The sequence below is a fragment of the Drosophila miranda genome, chromosome 3, assembly GCF_003369915.1.
Source record: "Drosophila miranda strain MSH22 chromosome 3, D.miranda_PacBio2.1, whole genome shotgun sequence".
Taxonomy (NCBI): Eukaryota; Metazoa; Arthropoda; class Insecta; order Diptera; family Drosophilidae; genus Drosophila; species Drosophila miranda.
In genome coordinates, this window is record NC_046676.1 from 7,888,786 (window position 1) to 7,904,417 (window position 15,632).

The 15,632-nt window shown below is 43.6% G+C and overlaps 4 protein-coding genes across 6 annotated transcripts; 1 reads left to right on the plus strand and 3 right to left on the minus strand.

The window, feature by feature from the left end:
• Nucleotides 1-1,040: 1,040 nt before the first annotated feature.
• Nucleotides 1,041-3,917, minus strand: LOC117188310 (endocuticle structural glycoprotein ABD-4-like). The gene is made up of 3 exons (XM_033391950.1): nt 3,807-3,917; nt 2,626-2,753; nt 1,041-1,771 (listed from the first exon to the last, which is right to left on the minus strand). Exons 1-3 carry the CDS (start codon nt 3,813-3,815, stop codon nt 1,504-1,506), a joined length of 405 nt encoding a protein of 134 aa, XP_033247841.1. The 5' UTR covers nt 3,816-3,917; the 3' UTR covers nt 1,041-1,503.
• A 4,010-nt stretch (nt 3,918-7,927) lies between these two features.
• LOC108157994 (odorant receptor 49a) lies at nt 7,928-9,319 on the minus strand. Its single transcript, XM_017290137.1, has 4 exons — nt 8,517-9,319; nt 8,255-8,456; nt 8,043-8,198; nt 7,928-7,984 (listed from the first exon to the last, which is right to left on the minus strand). The coding sequence occupies exons 1-4, from the start codon at nt 9,317-9,319 to the stop codon at nt 7,928-7,930; spliced, it is 1,218 nt and encodes a 405-aa protein (XP_017145626.1).
• Nucleotides 9,320-10,159: 840 nt separating this feature from the next.
• Nucleotides 10,160-10,892, plus strand: LOC108158415 (endocuticle structural glycoprotein SgAbd-2). Its single transcript, XM_017290682.2, has 3 exons — nt 10,160-10,228; nt 10,291-10,705; nt 10,768-10,892. Exons 1-3 carry the CDS (start codon nt 10,214-10,216, stop codon nt 10,836-10,838), a joined length of 501 nt encoding a protein of 166 aa, XP_017146171.1. The 5' UTR covers nt 10,160-10,213; the 3' UTR covers nt 10,839-10,892.
• A 1,441-nt stretch (nt 10,893-12,333) lies between these two features.
• LOC108160567 (larval cuticle protein LCP-30) lies at nt 12,334-15,590 on the minus strand. 3 transcript variants are annotated; one of them, XM_017294652.2, is made up of 7 exons: nt 15,411-15,590; nt 15,038-15,089; nt 14,512-14,538; nt 13,977-14,127; nt 13,897-13,912; nt 13,255-13,427; nt 12,334-13,185 (listed from the first exon to the last, which is right to left on the minus strand). In XM_017294652.2, exons 1-7 carry the CDS (start codon nt 15,453-15,455, stop codon nt 12,699-12,701), a joined length of 951 nt encoding a protein of 316 aa, XP_017150141.1. In that variant the 5' UTR covers nt 15,456-15,590; the 3' UTR covers nt 12,334-12,698. The 3 variants fall into 3 exon arrangements, with proteins under 3 accessions (XP_017150141.1, XP_017150139.1, XP_017150140.1); XM_017294650.2 differs by having other exon boundaries at nt 14,948-15,089; nt 15,411-15,589; XM_017294651.2 differs by lacking the exon at nt 14,512-14,538 and having other exon boundaries at nt 14,948-15,089.
• Nucleotides 15,591-15,632: the final 42 nt, after the last annotated feature.

A 15,632-nucleotide genomic window follows, 5' to 3' on the forward strand; every position in this document is an offset into this window, starting at 1 on the left:
ATAAAACGTATATCTCCAAATTTCGTCCCACCCCCTTCCGCCCACACAAAGGACGAAAATCTGTTGCATCCACAATATTGCAGATTCGAGAAAACTAAAAACGCAGAATCATAGATAACGACTATATCTATCTGATTGCTGAATCTGGATCAGATCGGATCATTTTTGTAGCCATAAGCAAGAAATCAATTTGCAGTGGCTACGCAGCGCCCGACGTCACGCTCAGACTGATTTTCTGTCTCTCTCTTTTTCGTGTCGTTTAATATTAGCGGCGTCTGCCTAAGGAGAGCCATACTGACTAAGTATCGGGTATAAATGTAGAGTTGCGGTGTCCGCAGCAACTCACAACGTTCCCCCTCGTTTTTTTTTTTTTTTTAGTTTGGAACTAACGTGACAGCATTTTTGCCTGACTGCCTGTCGCCTGTGTCTATCGAATTTGCATAAAATAAATTTATCAATCCTCGCCTTGAAGTGTAAAAATAAAGTAAAAACAAGCGTTATTTTTGGACGCAGCTTATGAATATATGACAGATCAATCTAAGAACCCATCGATTGGCTTGTAAGCTACTAAGTATATCCTCAAGTGTGCATCTTCCCAACGAGTTATATGCATTCATTAGCTGTCTTGTGGGTGCTGCTGTCATCGCAGGTATTCGAGATATTGCGAATCCAGATTTATGGCTTCGACAGAAGCTTAAAATATTCCTAATAAAGATGCGGATGCGGAGGGTATTCGAATAAAGGGGACTTTAAAAGCTGTTGGCTCTTCTTTTCGAATCGGCAATAGTAAACCAATAAAACCCAAGGCTGCTCTTCGTTTTTCGAAAGAATCCTTAGTTCTTTATTTGCAGCTAAGCCTAACGAATTTTTTTATAGGTCTTCTCAAGTGTTTACGTAATTTCCGACGCGAACGGACGTGAACGCTAACCCGTCTCATAAGCTGGTTCGGGTGGCTGGCCATCGTCTTCGTCGACGTCATCGCTTATATATGTATAATGTGTAAATGTTCCTAATTTACAGACTATTTACACAAAGTTTGCTGTGGATAATTAGTATTCCTGTATATTATTTCTTGTATGTTTTTTTTTACATTTTCTTTCATTTCATTGATAAATCGACGATATCACATGAGTCCGAAAATGGCAAAGTTCCGGCGACTAAAAGATCTGAAGAAATTCGTGTCAAAGTGAAAGTGGAAGAAAGCAAGATAGCAGACAACATGAAGTAATAGAGTCAATGTATTGGTTGTGTGTGTGTGTGTGTTTCGTGTCATGTCCCTCAATTCCGTTTGAGATTGTGTTCTTCAGTCAAATCCACTAACAACCTCCTGGGGAGGCTTCAGCCCTTGTGTGATTGTCTAGATAGTGGGGGGAGAGCAGATAATGGGGTGTACGAGCATATTGTGGTAACAGCAACAGAGCAGCATCACATCGACCGTAGAGTATATCAGGATCAGAATGTTGGCATGGGTCGGACTGGAAGGAATCATCCAGAGGAAGCGCCTTAACGGCGCTTGGCTGGCGGCAGACTCAGCAGATAGTCGAGGGCCTTCTGGATCGCTGGCGGGATTGGTGGCGGAGTCGGCAAATGGTCGCCCTGTGGCTGGAAACCGTTCTCATCATCGGCCGAGTAGTTCAGGGTAATCAGATTTCCTTCCGGCGAGGTGTAGGAGACAGAGCCCCTGGCGATGATTACGTCGCTGCTGTCCGGGGAGGTAGCCTTCTTCAGGGTGCCAGTTTCTTCGGCCTTGATTCCGTTGGCCGTCTCATAGCTGCAAGTACCAGGCATCGCAACCGAAATGAACGAAAGAAAGAAATAAAAACCAATTTTCAAATGGTTTTGCCAAATTCACCTTGAAATCTTGCGAAATTTCTTTGACAATATTAATTTAAGTTCGCGATTTCTGTTTAAAATGAATGTCTTTTTTTTTATATTTGAATGAGTCACTAACTGGCGCTAGACGTTTTTTATACCCGCATTCCAAGCCATAATGCTGCGCCTAACAGTCACCACAAAAACTCTGTTATAGGTTAACAGCGCTGCGCTAATTCCTAACAGGTGCTAGTGCACAACAGCTGATTGGTATAAAAGTGTTTGCACCGTACCGAACAAAACATAACGGGTCTGGAGCATGATGAAATTATAATAATAAGTATTAACATTATATTATAATATAATATTGTAGTATATAATTATATAGTAATAGTATAATTTCATCATGGTCTATTAAATTTTCATTCATATCCGTGTCACTTATTCGCTTTCAAACAATTTCTATTTGGCTTCAATTAAATTTTAGACACAATCCCAAAACAAGGGAGTCCTTAAAATTAGCCAGTCATATAGAAAATCAATTAATCAATCGGATAAAATAATGTGATCAGGACTGAGAATCCTGTCTAGCTATTTATATCAAATCGAATATAAAAATCGACGAATTTGACTTCCTTGAACAAATGACCTACGAAAATTATGAATCTTGAAGAATTATTAGCGCAGTTTAGGTGAAAGATGCAAAGATGAAGGATGGGCTTTCATTTTATTTTGTAGTTTTATCTTTGGGAATCCAAGCATTTGTTAGAGCAATAAGAATTCTATAGTAGGATAATATGGAGTCAAACTTACGCATAATTGTAGGAACCATCTGGTTCGATGTTGGACTCCTGGCTGATGATCGCAATGGGCTCCTCGGCCCGCTGCGGTGCCGCCTCAACCAGGCACATCAGCGCCGTGGCGACCAGGCACAAAACGAACTGCAAAGGGAAGACAGGCAGGAAGGCATTGAGAGTGTTTCAGCGAGTGTTGGCCGCAAATGTTACTCGAGTTAGTAAACATCTTGAAATCGTGCTCCGATGATATTATGCAAGGCCCCCCACCCCGCCACTTGTTTACCTGGGAGCCGAGATTTATTGCCTTAGCGCTTTTATTTGCTGTTCTCACATACTATGTTTTAGACACCTTTTGAGGTCGGCAAATAGATGCCAATTAAATATTTTCCACATTTCCACACACACGACGTATTCCCAATTAACTTGTGCACAAAAGTGCATTGAAAATTGTGGGGCGTGGTCGGTCGTCCGTCTCATCTCTGTCGCCGCCATCGTCGCCGTCGCCGTTGCCATCATCGTCACCTTCCCAGTCTCTGTTTCTTTCGAAACCTATGTAGGTTCACCCCAGATCGACTCTTGGGCAATTGGCTGCCCAAAAACACTTTGAATGGAACTTGGTTTGGGTTTCGGTTCCATTTTCGTGTCTGAACTTTTCAGTTTAATGTGCCGGCCAGATGGACAGCTGCCAGGTGTTGGTCTGACCTTTGAATTGCATGCGGGCCCGAGCTCTACTGAGAGCCATTTCGAGCACACGTCTTCGCTGCATCCATTAATTGCCTTTGCCTTTTAGCCGCTCTAAATGGCAAACTGTTGCTGCTGCCACCGCTGGTCCCCTGTTCCCTAAGCTGCCACGCCTGGGGAGTACTTTTATTGCGGAAGTTATGACGAAGGTCCCTGAAGGGTCTTGAAGGGTCTTGAAGGGTCTTGAAGGGTCTTATGTGTTAATGTGCGTTTTAGCGGTGTACGATTTTACGATTGATTTATGCTGTCTGCACTTTTACTACTCAAATGTGTGTCTGGCTCCGTCTAGGAGTAGGTGTGGCACAGAATTAATGAAAGCTGTGTGAGGATAATGAAAGGTATCGTATCCTTTCATTTGCCTCTTCTAATCATGTTTCTATTTATCCAATCCCACATTGCTCATCCAATCCTTTTCAACAACTGTTTTAAATCCCCAAACTTGTGCTATTCACTTACATTTTTCATGTTGTTCCACACACAATATTGTAATCCAAAGGCAGAATTATCCTTTCGGCTTGGGCCTAGCACTGGAGTTGTTAATTGAACAAACGTTTTCTATTTAATGATACCCAATGCCGGCAGGTGAGTCTATTTATACGAAAATGCACGGTGCGGCGGTCGCCTGCCAGCAGTGCAGTTGGCAGAGCATCGCAAACACACACACACACACAGACGGAGGCAAGCATCTACTACACGAGTACGAATCCAAACCAATAGAGTGCGCGGGCGGTGGGCGGGTGGCGGTATGTGGAGGCAAAAAAGAGAGAAGAAAAACTAAACTAAAGATTCAACGCCTAAGTCGCCGATGTCGACGGCGCAGCGCTCGGAAAGAGCAGCAGAGGCAGAGAGTCAGTCTGTCCACAGGCCCCGGCCGCTAGGAGGCACCGGAGGGGTAGGCAGGCAGGCATGCAGGCAGAGCCACGACGCTCAGCTGTTCTGGGCAAGCAGTTCAGAATCAACTTTGTACTAAGTTTAATTTATGCAATTGTTTCAGGTTTTTGCAGACAGACTGCACATTTAAATAGATTGCCGGTAATGGTAATTGCATCAGCCAGCGGAAATAGTAAGGCACCAAGAAAACACCGAACAAACGGCCAACGAAAAATGGTCTTAGGTTTAATGATACTGGGGAGGGATATCGGTATCACTCCCATCAGGCCCGGCGGCGCTGCCACCTGACTCGAAATGGGGCAGCGTCAGAGTTTTCGTGGACTTAAATGCGCTTCCATTAATCGTCTATTGGCATCAAAGTCAGGCGGCAAGACCCTCAGACTGAGGCTGCAGTTGCAGTCGAAGCTGTGCAGGAGGTCAAAATGCCAGAAATTGCTAAACGCCAAGGGGCCATCGTCGTCGTCGTCGTCGTCGTCGTCGTCATCATCGTCGCTGCCAAAGTGTAGGCGCGTCTAATGAATACTTAGCCTGGGCCAGCAGATGGGGCCAGACTTTGACTCCAAGATTCCAAGACTCCGACTCTAGCCCCGACACAGACGGCGGCAGAATTTCGTGACAAGATTGTCCCAAAGATTGTGAGCATATACTCGTACTATTGCTATTGTATTGCTATTGTCTTTGGCAACCGAAAATCCAAGCTTGTTTTCGGCTAAAGTTGGATTCGAAGTGGAGGTCCAACTCGGGTGCTGTTTGCCTGATGATTGTTTCCCTCGGCGTTTCTGGTGGCCGTAATTGTGAAGACATTCGGCTGCAATAATTATAATATTTATTGTTCTACTTTTTAATATGTTTAATTTAGGATCGCTCGCTCGCTGCTCACTGAATTTCCGCTCCGAGATGAGGGCTTTTTGTGTGCAAATTTTGTTGGGCAAGAACCTTGAAATATGTATTACGCATGACTTCTCTGATTACGAGACACAAACTACACAGATGCCACAAAATGTCAGTCGCTGTCTGCCGTCTGGTTCTGGTACTTTTCTTCAACCTGTTCTCGCCCCGCTGTCCACTCTGAAGGTCGCGTCGGGTTCTTTATGGCACACAACGTAATGTAATTTGTTTTAAAGATGTTTGCGCAGCGTCTGCAATTTAATACCCAACAAAGAGCAGGGTATAATGCGCCAGCGGTACACTCAAAACATAAAGTTCGCAACGAACCTCGTTAAATTAAACTATTTTGAATGGTCAAAAAATGAAGAGGACTTAATTTAAGTTTCACTAAAATGAGTCTTGAATTCACCACCAACAACCAATTGATGAAATATTTGAGAAGACTAATCTGGGTCTGGAATAAAAGTCTCAGGTCACCAACAGATCCCTACCAGAGTATTTAGAGCTCGACTCTCCACCTGAATAGGCCCGCGTTGATTTAGCTGTTGCGTAAGAAGCTAGAGCCGCCTTTGGCATGGTCTTCGGTCTGGCCTGGCATACTTTGAAACGGCTAATGCTAATGTCAATGAAGGCATAAATAAATAATTGCGCATAGCTGGGGCTGAAGCAGCAGTAGCACTCAATGGCTGGAGACGCTGCATCGCTGCATCGCTGCACCACTGCTCCGATGCACCGCTGCACTGCTGCAGACGTCGAACCAGTTGCGGTGGTTAAATGTCAGTGGTTCTGGTCATGTCGAGAAAACAGCTACTGCACCGCTGCGGGTATCACGCGGAGATTACGCGGAGCATGGGGCTCGGATCTTGGAATGGGCAATGGTTACCCGCGCGGGGGACGTCGGTGCTGCCCATTTCATGGTCAAGGATGCACTTGAGTAACTTTGCTCCGCTTTGCCAGCGTAAACTGGTTCGCCTTTGTCTGGTGTGGTCAGGGAAGCTGAACTGGTAACTGGAGCTCTGTCGGGGCTGAATCATCTTCTGACCTTGAAGCCAGCAGCATTGGAATGGGTTCTATGACGCCGACTAAAATGCAGTTGCAGTTTATGCTGATATCGATGCTAATCCGTCTGGGTACGCGTCGGAGTAGGGGTATCTTTGGGCACAGTTCATAGTCTTCGCATTAATGTGATTTATGCAAATTGACAGCGGTCTTAAATGGCAGAGGGATCGATCCGCAGCACGTGGGCATCGTCGATTACGAATCATGGCTAATTAATGCAAATCGCGGCCAAGACATTTGATATGCGGGAGTGGGTCTTCTAGCAACTCCCCAATTGTCATATGTCAAGTGAAGCTAAACACTTTTGTTTCGCCATTTTAACTAATATTAAGAACAAACGGAATTCAAAAGTGTTCGGAAATCAAGTTAATCGATTGGCTTACACGATTTGTCAATACTTACATGCATACTTATGTATAATTGCCTCTTGAATAAACGATGTTCTAATTGTTTTGCCACTCAAGTGTGAGGTAATTAGTTTTATTACCCCAAGCCGTTGATGGGTGTATGATTTACGTATATTAATATTTGAGTACTTTATGTATTAGCAATCAGCACAGAGGTACTGATCTAATACAGTAGGACTATCGAACATCTAAATTGAAAGTTTGTTATTCTTTTGCCACGAGCCGATCTACACGAAACCATTATTTAGTTTGGATTACATGATAAATTCATTGGTTAGACATTTATCAAGCCCTCAGATAACGAGTTTGGCTCTATCTTCCGATAGATGAAGCGAATTAGGAGCTGACATAATTCCGGAGTGAATATTTAAAGACTGAAGCTAAATAAATTCGAGCAAATTAATTGGATGGCAAATATTCAACGGCTCGTTTATGTAAAACAGCCAATAAAGATCTTTTGTTTGGGCTTTGGGCTAATCTGTTTAACGCATTCCGCAGATCTTCTTCCAAAAAGACCCAAGACTCCAGCAATGGAACCATAAAGTCTCCGAATGGGCAGCGCTTGGACATTTATGGGTCCGGTTGAGAGCAAAGTGTGGTTTCGATTTGAATGGAAACCGAGTTTGTTTGGACCTTTGGGTGTCAAATTCTGATTGCTTACTGATCTCAATTTGTACGAGACTCTACGATACTTTGTATGCAAATTTTATTATATCAAATGAGCCATATTCTCGTTTTAAGATAGGCATAAAAGGTTCCAATTAATAAAACAAAAGTGGAATTTTTAACTATTCTTGGCCGGCTGGCACGTGACTTTGGCTGGACAGTGTAGCTGCAATCACAGCGCTATTGTTGCACTTGTTGACTGCTGTCAAATCGCACGCGAAATGTGAAGGCCGGCTATGCAATCGAGATGACTCCCCTCCCCAGCCCGAATGCCCCAACACTACTCTCCACTCCATGTATCATCTCCAACGCCAACTCCAACTTCATTCATATTCATTCATGGGGCCGTGTCTCAGTCGCCCCATTCATGCTTTATTCACCTCAATTTCTGATGGAAATAATAAATTAAATTTGACTGAATCGAGTTGAGGTGAAGAGTGGGAAAACATGGGAAAATATATACAAAGAATATGCTGAAAGAGATCCAGTTGTGGATTAGAAAACTCTGACATACGAGTATATTTCAATAAACATAATTGCTTTAAAAAAAAGTTTATTAGCTAGCGATTAAATGAAAATACAAATTAATAAAATCAAGGAAATTTTTCTATGCATAGAATAAATAATAATTGACGTTTAAACATATTCTATATCCTGAAGAATAGATCATTTTCCCACAGTTTGTCGCATAGCCGCAAAGAATCGATAGGTGATGGTCATCAACTGTCAAACCAGTTGGAAAATTATTCAAATTATAACAAAAAAAGAGAGGTTTACCCACGATCTTAAAGGTGTCAAGGGATATAATGATAATACCCTTTGCGGATATCTCCACGGGACGCTGGGCGCGAGCCATAATAAGGAGGAGGTCTTTCTTATAGCGTATGGATCCATCATACCAATATTGCGAATAGGCAGCCATGGAAATGCTGGAACTCTGAAGGGGAAAAGTTTGGTGTTAACCGAGATTATATATATGTATGTACTTCGTACCAAGTCGATCAGCCGCTGCCCATAGGAGCTGACCATATAGAACTGGGCAGAAACGACGGCGAAGATGATCATGTAGGACATTCCCTCCTCATTTCGGCCTTCGACAACGGTGTAGAAGCCAATGCAGCAGAGCAGACTGGCTGTGGTAAAAAGATTGGAGGCCAAGAGAATGCCAAACATCTGATTCACCTCCTTGTGCAACCTTTAACAAAGTGCAAAGCCTCAGCAGTTATTAAATATCCGTGATGTGAAAAATTCCCACCTGAGGATCAGCTGATGTTTCTGCACGAGGCTGGCCAAGAACTCACAATCCTCTCTTTCTCGTTCTCGACTCGGAAGGTATGCGGCCAGCTTCTTGGCCAGATATCCAAAGTGCATGCAGATCTGGCTCGAGACACACATCATCCAGAGGTCTGCGCCTACACTGACATTGACGACGAATTGGCTGTAGGTGAAGTCCATGAAATAGGCTACCGCATAGCCTAGGGGAGTATCCGAGCTGAAGCAGAGCTGCGTTGGAAAGGTCCGTAGAAAGGGAAAATGTCCCTTTAGAAAATACATCATAAACGACTGAAGAAGAGGCCCTATTGCCATCACGGCCATGATGAGGTAGTAAGAGTACAACACATATCGCGTCGATCGGGGAAGATAGTATCTGTTAACCTCATACTCCCTCCGAAGCGACTCGTCCGCAGGATACAATTCCTTCAAACTTAGGATAAGCGCACGCAGTCGTTTACGGTAGATTATTAGGGTGACGAACTTCACTGCTGCACTGAGCATGTAGAAAAAGTGGAGGGCCCGGCGCATGATTTTGGATGGACTCCCGGCCACAGACTCCACCTGGAGACACTCGAGGGCCACGAATAAAGCCTCATAAGAGCTGCTGGCAATGCATACGAAAAAGTAGCAGCGGAGGAGAGCCTTCTGCCACGATGGCCTGGCCGAGTCCAGAAAGTCGTATCCCAATGTCTTGAACATTATGTTCGCCAAAAAGGTGAAGTCCTGGTATTCGCGTTGCTTCTCCTGCATCTTTTTGTTTTGCCGCTTTTCGACTTCTGACATTTTGAAAGGTTTGTATTCCAGCTCTTAACTGGTTTGTGTTTTTCGACAATCGTAGGCTTTATACCCTAAAAGGGAGGAAAACGTCCATCGATTGTCCTATACATAATTGTCCATTGAATAATTGATGTTCTAATTGTTTTGTTAAATATGAGGTAATTATAAAGTTGTTGGTGCGATGACTATACGTATTATACAGCCTTGATTAATAAATAATTGCAGTGAAATTAATTGGAATTAGATCCGAATCAATTGATGTTTAGGTATAACTTTTCATACATGCTGTTATCAAAAAACTATTCATCATTGATTAAATCTGGTCCTAAGGATACTAAAAGTTGTTTAGTTAATATAACATGCAATTATATAAAGAAAGTTAATTATTATGTGTTTTCCAATAGTGCTCACTGGGAGAAGCTGGAAAATAATGGAAACATTTATATATAATTTATTCAGTGCCTTCTCGAATTTCACTACTGAATATATAAAATTCATATAGCAGACATTTGCATATACAACTTCTTATGGTTAGGCAAACACTTAACGCCCCCCCACTGTGTTTTAGCCATTTTATTCGATTGCCTTGCCAACCGTTTTGCCGCATTTTGGCAGCGATTGGCTCAATAGTGGCTCCACTCTTTGCTCTTGATTTTAATTATTTATACAGTCAGCAAATTATAATAAAAAACAATCTAAATTCTAAACGGAAATTGACACAACTCTCCGTTCGCAAAAGTTAGAGATGAGCGTTGACCGAATACAATGAACTTTATGGACTATAGACTGAAATTTGATGCTTATGCTAAATTGGTCAAAGTTGGTTATAAAACGATCCGTCGGTCTGCGAAACTGTTACAGTTCTGTCGGGTAGATCAGCGTTGAAAGTTGTTATTAAAAATGTCTCTAAAACTGGTAAATCATAGTGTGCCCTCCAGGAGGTGATGTGTTCTAATCTAAAGTTGATGTGTTTGCAGTTGTCGTGCCTTTTCGTGCTGGTTTTGGCCGCGATCGCCTGCGAGGGGCAGACCCAATACAATCCGTATCTGAGGAACCCTTACTACAGGGACCTGTACTACAAAAACCGCGATCTGTACAATCTGCGCCGCTACTACGACGGCTTCTACAAAAAGTACAACCCCTTCATTGCCAACGCCCGGGCCCGCGTTGTGGCCCAGTCCAACGAGGCCAACTACGGCACGGGATCCTATGTCTACAACTATGAGACGGAGAACGGCATCCACGGCGAGGAGCGCGGTGTGCCCGTCAATATAGGCAACCAGGAGCAGGAGGAACAGGTCGAGGGTGCCTACTCCTACATCTCGCCGGAGGGTCTGCGCGTGGGCGTCAAATACGTGGCCGATGCCAACGGCTTCCGTCCAGTGATCACCTGTTAGTATGCCCAGTATGATATTGCATGAGCTAAACTCTACAGTGATGTATTTCTCTTTCAGATGATGGCGTAAACTCTGCCTTCTATGCCAGCCAGCCTGCCCCGGCAAATGTGGTCTACACGAAGCATTGAGGCAAGATTCCTTCCTACTCATTGTTACTTGAGTGAAATAAGTGTGTACTTCTTAATAAAAATATAATCTTTACAAATCGTTTTTGATCTTTGAAAGCCCCTGAATCATGACTCTAAAAACTCTAGTTTAGGCCTTGCTTGTCCATTGATTCAGAACATTTGTATTTCATCCTCTTAACTATTGATAAAAGTATTACCAATCTGTAATCCACCATTTCCATGCAAAATCACTCAGGTATATTATACTTTGACGACCTTTAGACTTACCTATCAATAGATGCAAAACAGGCTTAAATTAGATCGAATAAAGTAATTCATACAAATAATAGAGCGCAGCGTGATCAATGACATGCGTTTGTACCGTAATGCTTACAGTCTTCTCCTCCTCCATATCCACATATGACCATAAACTGACTAACGCCATTTTGCCTTCTTTCGATTGATTTTTTTAAACCACATAAGCTCTTCTTAATAGTACTGCGACGAAAGCTTTTTCAATTTAGTCTTCAGCACAAAAGTGTGCTTTTAAATTCTTTTTTGATTACTAAATTTTTTATTTTTTTGGGTGAAGGGGATGCCGACAACCGATTTTATTTTTATTATGAATCATTTGAATTTTGCCAACATAAAAAAATTTCTCTGCAGTTGATTGAATTATTTTTTTTTTCAATTTTTTTGTCCGAAATAAGTTTAAGTACATTATATATATATCTATTAAATACTCCTTTATTCCTTTGCCAATATAAAAAAATGTCTCCGCAGTTGATTGAATCATTTATTTTCCAATTGCTTTGTTTGAAATAAGTTTAAGTAAATTATATATATATCTATTATTTACTCGAGTACAATTCGATAACATAAATTATACTATACAGACATATGTAGATATCCTTGAGCAAATTCACAAAAATTACCTTATTTATACCTACTTAAGCTTATTCTTGAAGAACTGGTTAATATTGGAAGCCTTCTTCTCAGCGTGAGCTTGGAGAATACTGGATATGCAGAGCACTGTTCTGAAAACAATTGAGAAATAATTAGTAAACGTAAAATTATATTTAATACAAAATCATTTACTCTCGAAAAAGTCGTCTCTTTCTATTTTATTCTATTTATTTTTTAAAACTAATCAAATCATATGTATGGGTTACCCCCAGCTCAAGCTGGGCCTGCCGACAAAAATGGGTCAACTTTCGCTTATCGGAAATGTGAATAGTAAGTGTACGAGTACTCGGTGTACGAGTATACAGCGACTACTTAGACGGAGACTTGTTTTTGTCTCGACTTTGGGAGAGCAAGAAACCCATTAATTTTAAACGGAGCCCGTATATTGGGTATTCAAAATGTGGAATATAATTTGGCAAAATGTCAGACAGTTTCATTATCAAATGCGATGCGATGTGACCTTTGGTTCAGAATAATAAAACATTCGTTCAACTCAAGGGCTCAAGATGATCTTCAAGTTTTTCGCTCGTTGAAAAAAAACACCTGATTCTTCGTAACAGATATCATAGTTGGGTGTGTATTTTGATATATAAAATAACAAATATTAATTATCTTATGCTTAGCAACGTTGTCACATTGAGTTAGATAGATAAATAAATATAAAAAAAACATAGGAGAGTACTACATATACGACTACAATTCGATTCCTCCATTCGTCTCCTTCCTTTTCCTTTTTTTGTGGATTTTTTCCTGGATTTTTTCGATGGCTTGTTATAGGGTTTGCCCGATGATCACTCGGCAAATGCAAGGGAATGGTGGGGTGTGGGTGGTTGGACTAGGACTGTTCGGGTGGGCGGGAGGAGGTAGAGGTAGAGGGACCTTATGGCTGTTGATGAGGCAAGTCTGAGAGCGGACCTAGTGGGGCACAACTGGCTGCACTGTGGGATGTACGTCGGACAGGCGCTTACGCTTCTGCCGCTCCTGCTCGGCACGTTCCTCCTCGCGCTCCTCCTCCTCGGCCAGCTCGACCTCGTGCTCGAGCATACGGATCTGGTCGCTCAGCTCCTTAGGCATGCGCTCCAGATGAATGGACTTGATTTGGGCTTTGATGTCCTTGGTCATGTGGTTGATGCGGAAGCCACGATGATCGAACTGGGCTCCACCATTGGCCTTGTGCTGCTCCTCCACGTACTTCAGGGCTCGTGCAATGGCCTCGGGAATGGGGGGAGGAGTGGGAATATGATCGCCCTCGGGCATGAAGCCTCCATCGTTCGAGGCGTAGTTGACGCGATACAGCTTGCCATCATCGCCGGTGTACTCGTAGTATCCCTTGGCGTGTGTGCCGCCGGTGTGATGGAGCTTGGCCTCCTCCTCGCCGTAGATGCCGTTCTCGGTCAGGAAACTGTTTCGGATAGGACATGTTCGGGACATTAGCTTGGACGGAAGGGAATTTCGTTGATGGAAAACTTACGCATGATCGTATTTGTCCTTCTTGCGGATCTCTTCCTGGTGCAGAATCTTGTGGCGTCCCTCATCATCGTAGTTGTAGAGGATGTTCCTGGGCGTGGTCGTGGTCGTGGTGGTGGTGGTGGTGGTCCGCTTTGTCGTTGTAGTCGGCTTCTTCGTCGTTGTCGTCGTCGTGGACTGTGAGTGGTGGTGCGGTGTGGTTGTGGTTGGTGTTTTTTGTTGTAATCATTTTGCTCATTTTTGTGTGGGTGTGTGTGTGTGTGTGTGTGGGTTGCATGCGTGTACGTGGGCATGGATTTAGGAGTAGGGTTCAAGGGTTTTTGGGCTCGGATGCGGGTTCGGGTTCGTGTTCGGATTGGATCATGCAGGATACCTTATGAGGTGTTCATGTAGCGCGTTATGGTTGGTTTAGTTGCAGAGCCGAAAACGTTCGTAAATAATCATTTTGGTTGGTTATGAAAGCAGGAGGTGGAACAGAAGGGGAATTGCCGGATTGCGGGGGGTTTCTGGGGGCTGGGCTGGGGCTTTTGACGCTTTAGTGCTGGATGCTCGGTTGTAGATGGGTTTGTGTAGCGATTTGCGGTTCATGTTCGGGAAAGCCGTACTCCAAGCGGATTGCAGGTACTTGAAACTCGGCATTACTTACTGTGTACAGATCGTGGCTGCAAATGAAACGATTTCATTCAGTTAATATCATTACAGATTATTATTTTCAGTTACACTCACTTGTAGGGCTTGACATCGTGGACGTAGGGCAGATTGAGTCCGGCATATGGCCCATAGCCACCGTCGTAGGGGTAGGGAACGTGATGGTAGGCTCCAAGCTCGCGGTGATCCGTTACATGAGTGTAGGGCTGAGGCATGTGATTGTAGCGACCTTTGGGGTGCAACAGAAGTCAATGGTTAGTGGGGCTGTCTATAGGAAATGCGCTGGTCTGTGTGAGTGTGAGTGTGGGCGATGTGCGGGTAACTTCGGACCCTTTAGTTACGAGCATATCTGCCATTAGATATTTACAACTTTCGTTAGTTTCTCGTTTCCTTTATGTATGTACAAATGGATGTGCAGTTAAGTCTGAAAGTGATTCGGTTTTGGGTTAAACTACAGTCAAACAACTACAGTGAGGCCAGAACGGCAAAAGGTCAGCTTTCATCCCTAATCTGCAGATGAGTATCGATTTTGTGATAGTGTGGATGGTGTTCTCTACAAAGAACTGAAAGAATGGAATGGCTTCTTTCCTTCATTTGTACTTCAATGATTTACCTAAACTATCCTGTGTACCACTCCGGCCTATAAGAAATCGAATGTTTAATATCATGTTTAAGTGCTAGGGAGAGGGGGGAAGAGTGTACTCCGGTTAGTGAAGAAGCTCAGCTCAAGATCGCGATATTCCGATTCGGAATTGGATTTGCAATTTTAAAACATTTTAAAGGCCGGGCCAACCTTGAGCTTGAACTTGGTTAGAGAGTCATCAGATTATTGGTACGAGTATAAATAAGTGTGTTATCGGAATCAACGCAAATTCGCATGCTCTCGGGCACGTCTGTACATGTGTGTTAGTACTGGTAGCTGGGCAAGATCGGGCTTGCTCTGGTGGCAGCCAATTCGCTCTTGGCTGGGGGTTAGTGGGCGGCAACAGCAACCGCATGCAGTCAGTGGGCGTGGATAGGCGCGTTAATAGAGTTGGATCACGAAATACCTTCATTCTGCGAACTGGGATGGTAGCGTCCGTCATCCAGTGATCTGTATTTGCCGGCGTTAGAATTTTGCCCTGAAACCGTGTACTTGCCATTGAGGTCCTCGTCTGGGACGGGACTGGTGTGGCAGACAGCAATGAGAGCCTGTAGGCGAGGGTTTAGATGATTACCAACTGATTTGCATAATGCAATTAAAACAGTGACAGGAAGTGGCCCCCAAAGTGCGGACGGGTTGAATGTACTCCGGATCTAATGAATCAGCGGCGCCTGTGCCAAAACTTGCTCCGAATCGAGTCGGCACGAGGTAATTAAATAAATGCGTATTTATTTCTTTTCTTGCTAATTGAACTCGCGCTGGCAACGTGACGGAGACGTAATACACGTATTGTTCACCCGCCAGAACTGGGCGTCACTCTAGGCACTTGGCAGGATCTGGGCACTGGATCTGGGCACTGGATTACTTACCACGACCACCACAGCGGAGAATCTCAGCATGGATTGGGTGAACATGTTTGCTTTTCTTAGATTATAGTCGATATCCTTTGGGTAATTATCCTCGGGCTTGTTGCTGCTGTTTGCTGTTTGCTGCTGGCTGATGTGTTCTCGCTGGTAATCCTTCTCTGAGGGCGACTGCAACAGGAATGTTTGGAGTTCGATCAAGTACGCCCCATTTATATAGAGATGTGC

Coding starts and splice junctions, on each gene's coding strand:
- LOC108157994 (XM_017290137.1), bottom strand. CDS start 9,319: ATGTCAGAAGTCGAAAAGCGGCAAAACAAAAAGATGCAGGAGAAGCAA. Junction 8,457..8,516: donor AAACATCAGCTGATCCTCAG/GTGGGAATTTTT, acceptor ACTTTGTTAAAG/GTTGCACAAGGAGGTGAATC. Junction 8,199..8,254: donor GGCAGCGGCTGATCGACTTG/GTACGAAGTACA, acceptor TTTCCCCTTCAG/AGTTCCAGCATTTCCATGGC.
- LOC117188310 (XM_033391950.1), bottom strand. Junction 1,772..2,625: donor GATGGTTCCTACAATTATGC/GTAAGTTTGACT, acceptor TGGTACTTGCAG/CTATGAGACGGCCAACGGAA.
- LOC108158415 (XM_017290682.2), top strand. Junction 10,706..10,767: donor CTTCCGTCCAGTGATCACCT/GTTAGTATGCCC, acceptor TTTCTCTTTCAG/ATGATGGCGTAAACTCTGCC.
- LOC108160567 (XM_017294650.2), bottom strand. CDS start 15,455: ATGTTCACCCAATCCATGCTGAGATTCTCCGCTGTGGTGGTCGTG. Junction 14,539..14,947: donor TCCCAGTTCGCAGAATGAAG/GTATTTCGTGAT, acceptor GATTTCTTATAG/GCCGGAGTGGTACACAGGAT. Junction 14,128..14,511: donor TGGTACACAGGATAGTTTAG/GTAAATCATTGA, acceptor TGCACCCCAAAG/GTCGCTACAATCACATGCCT.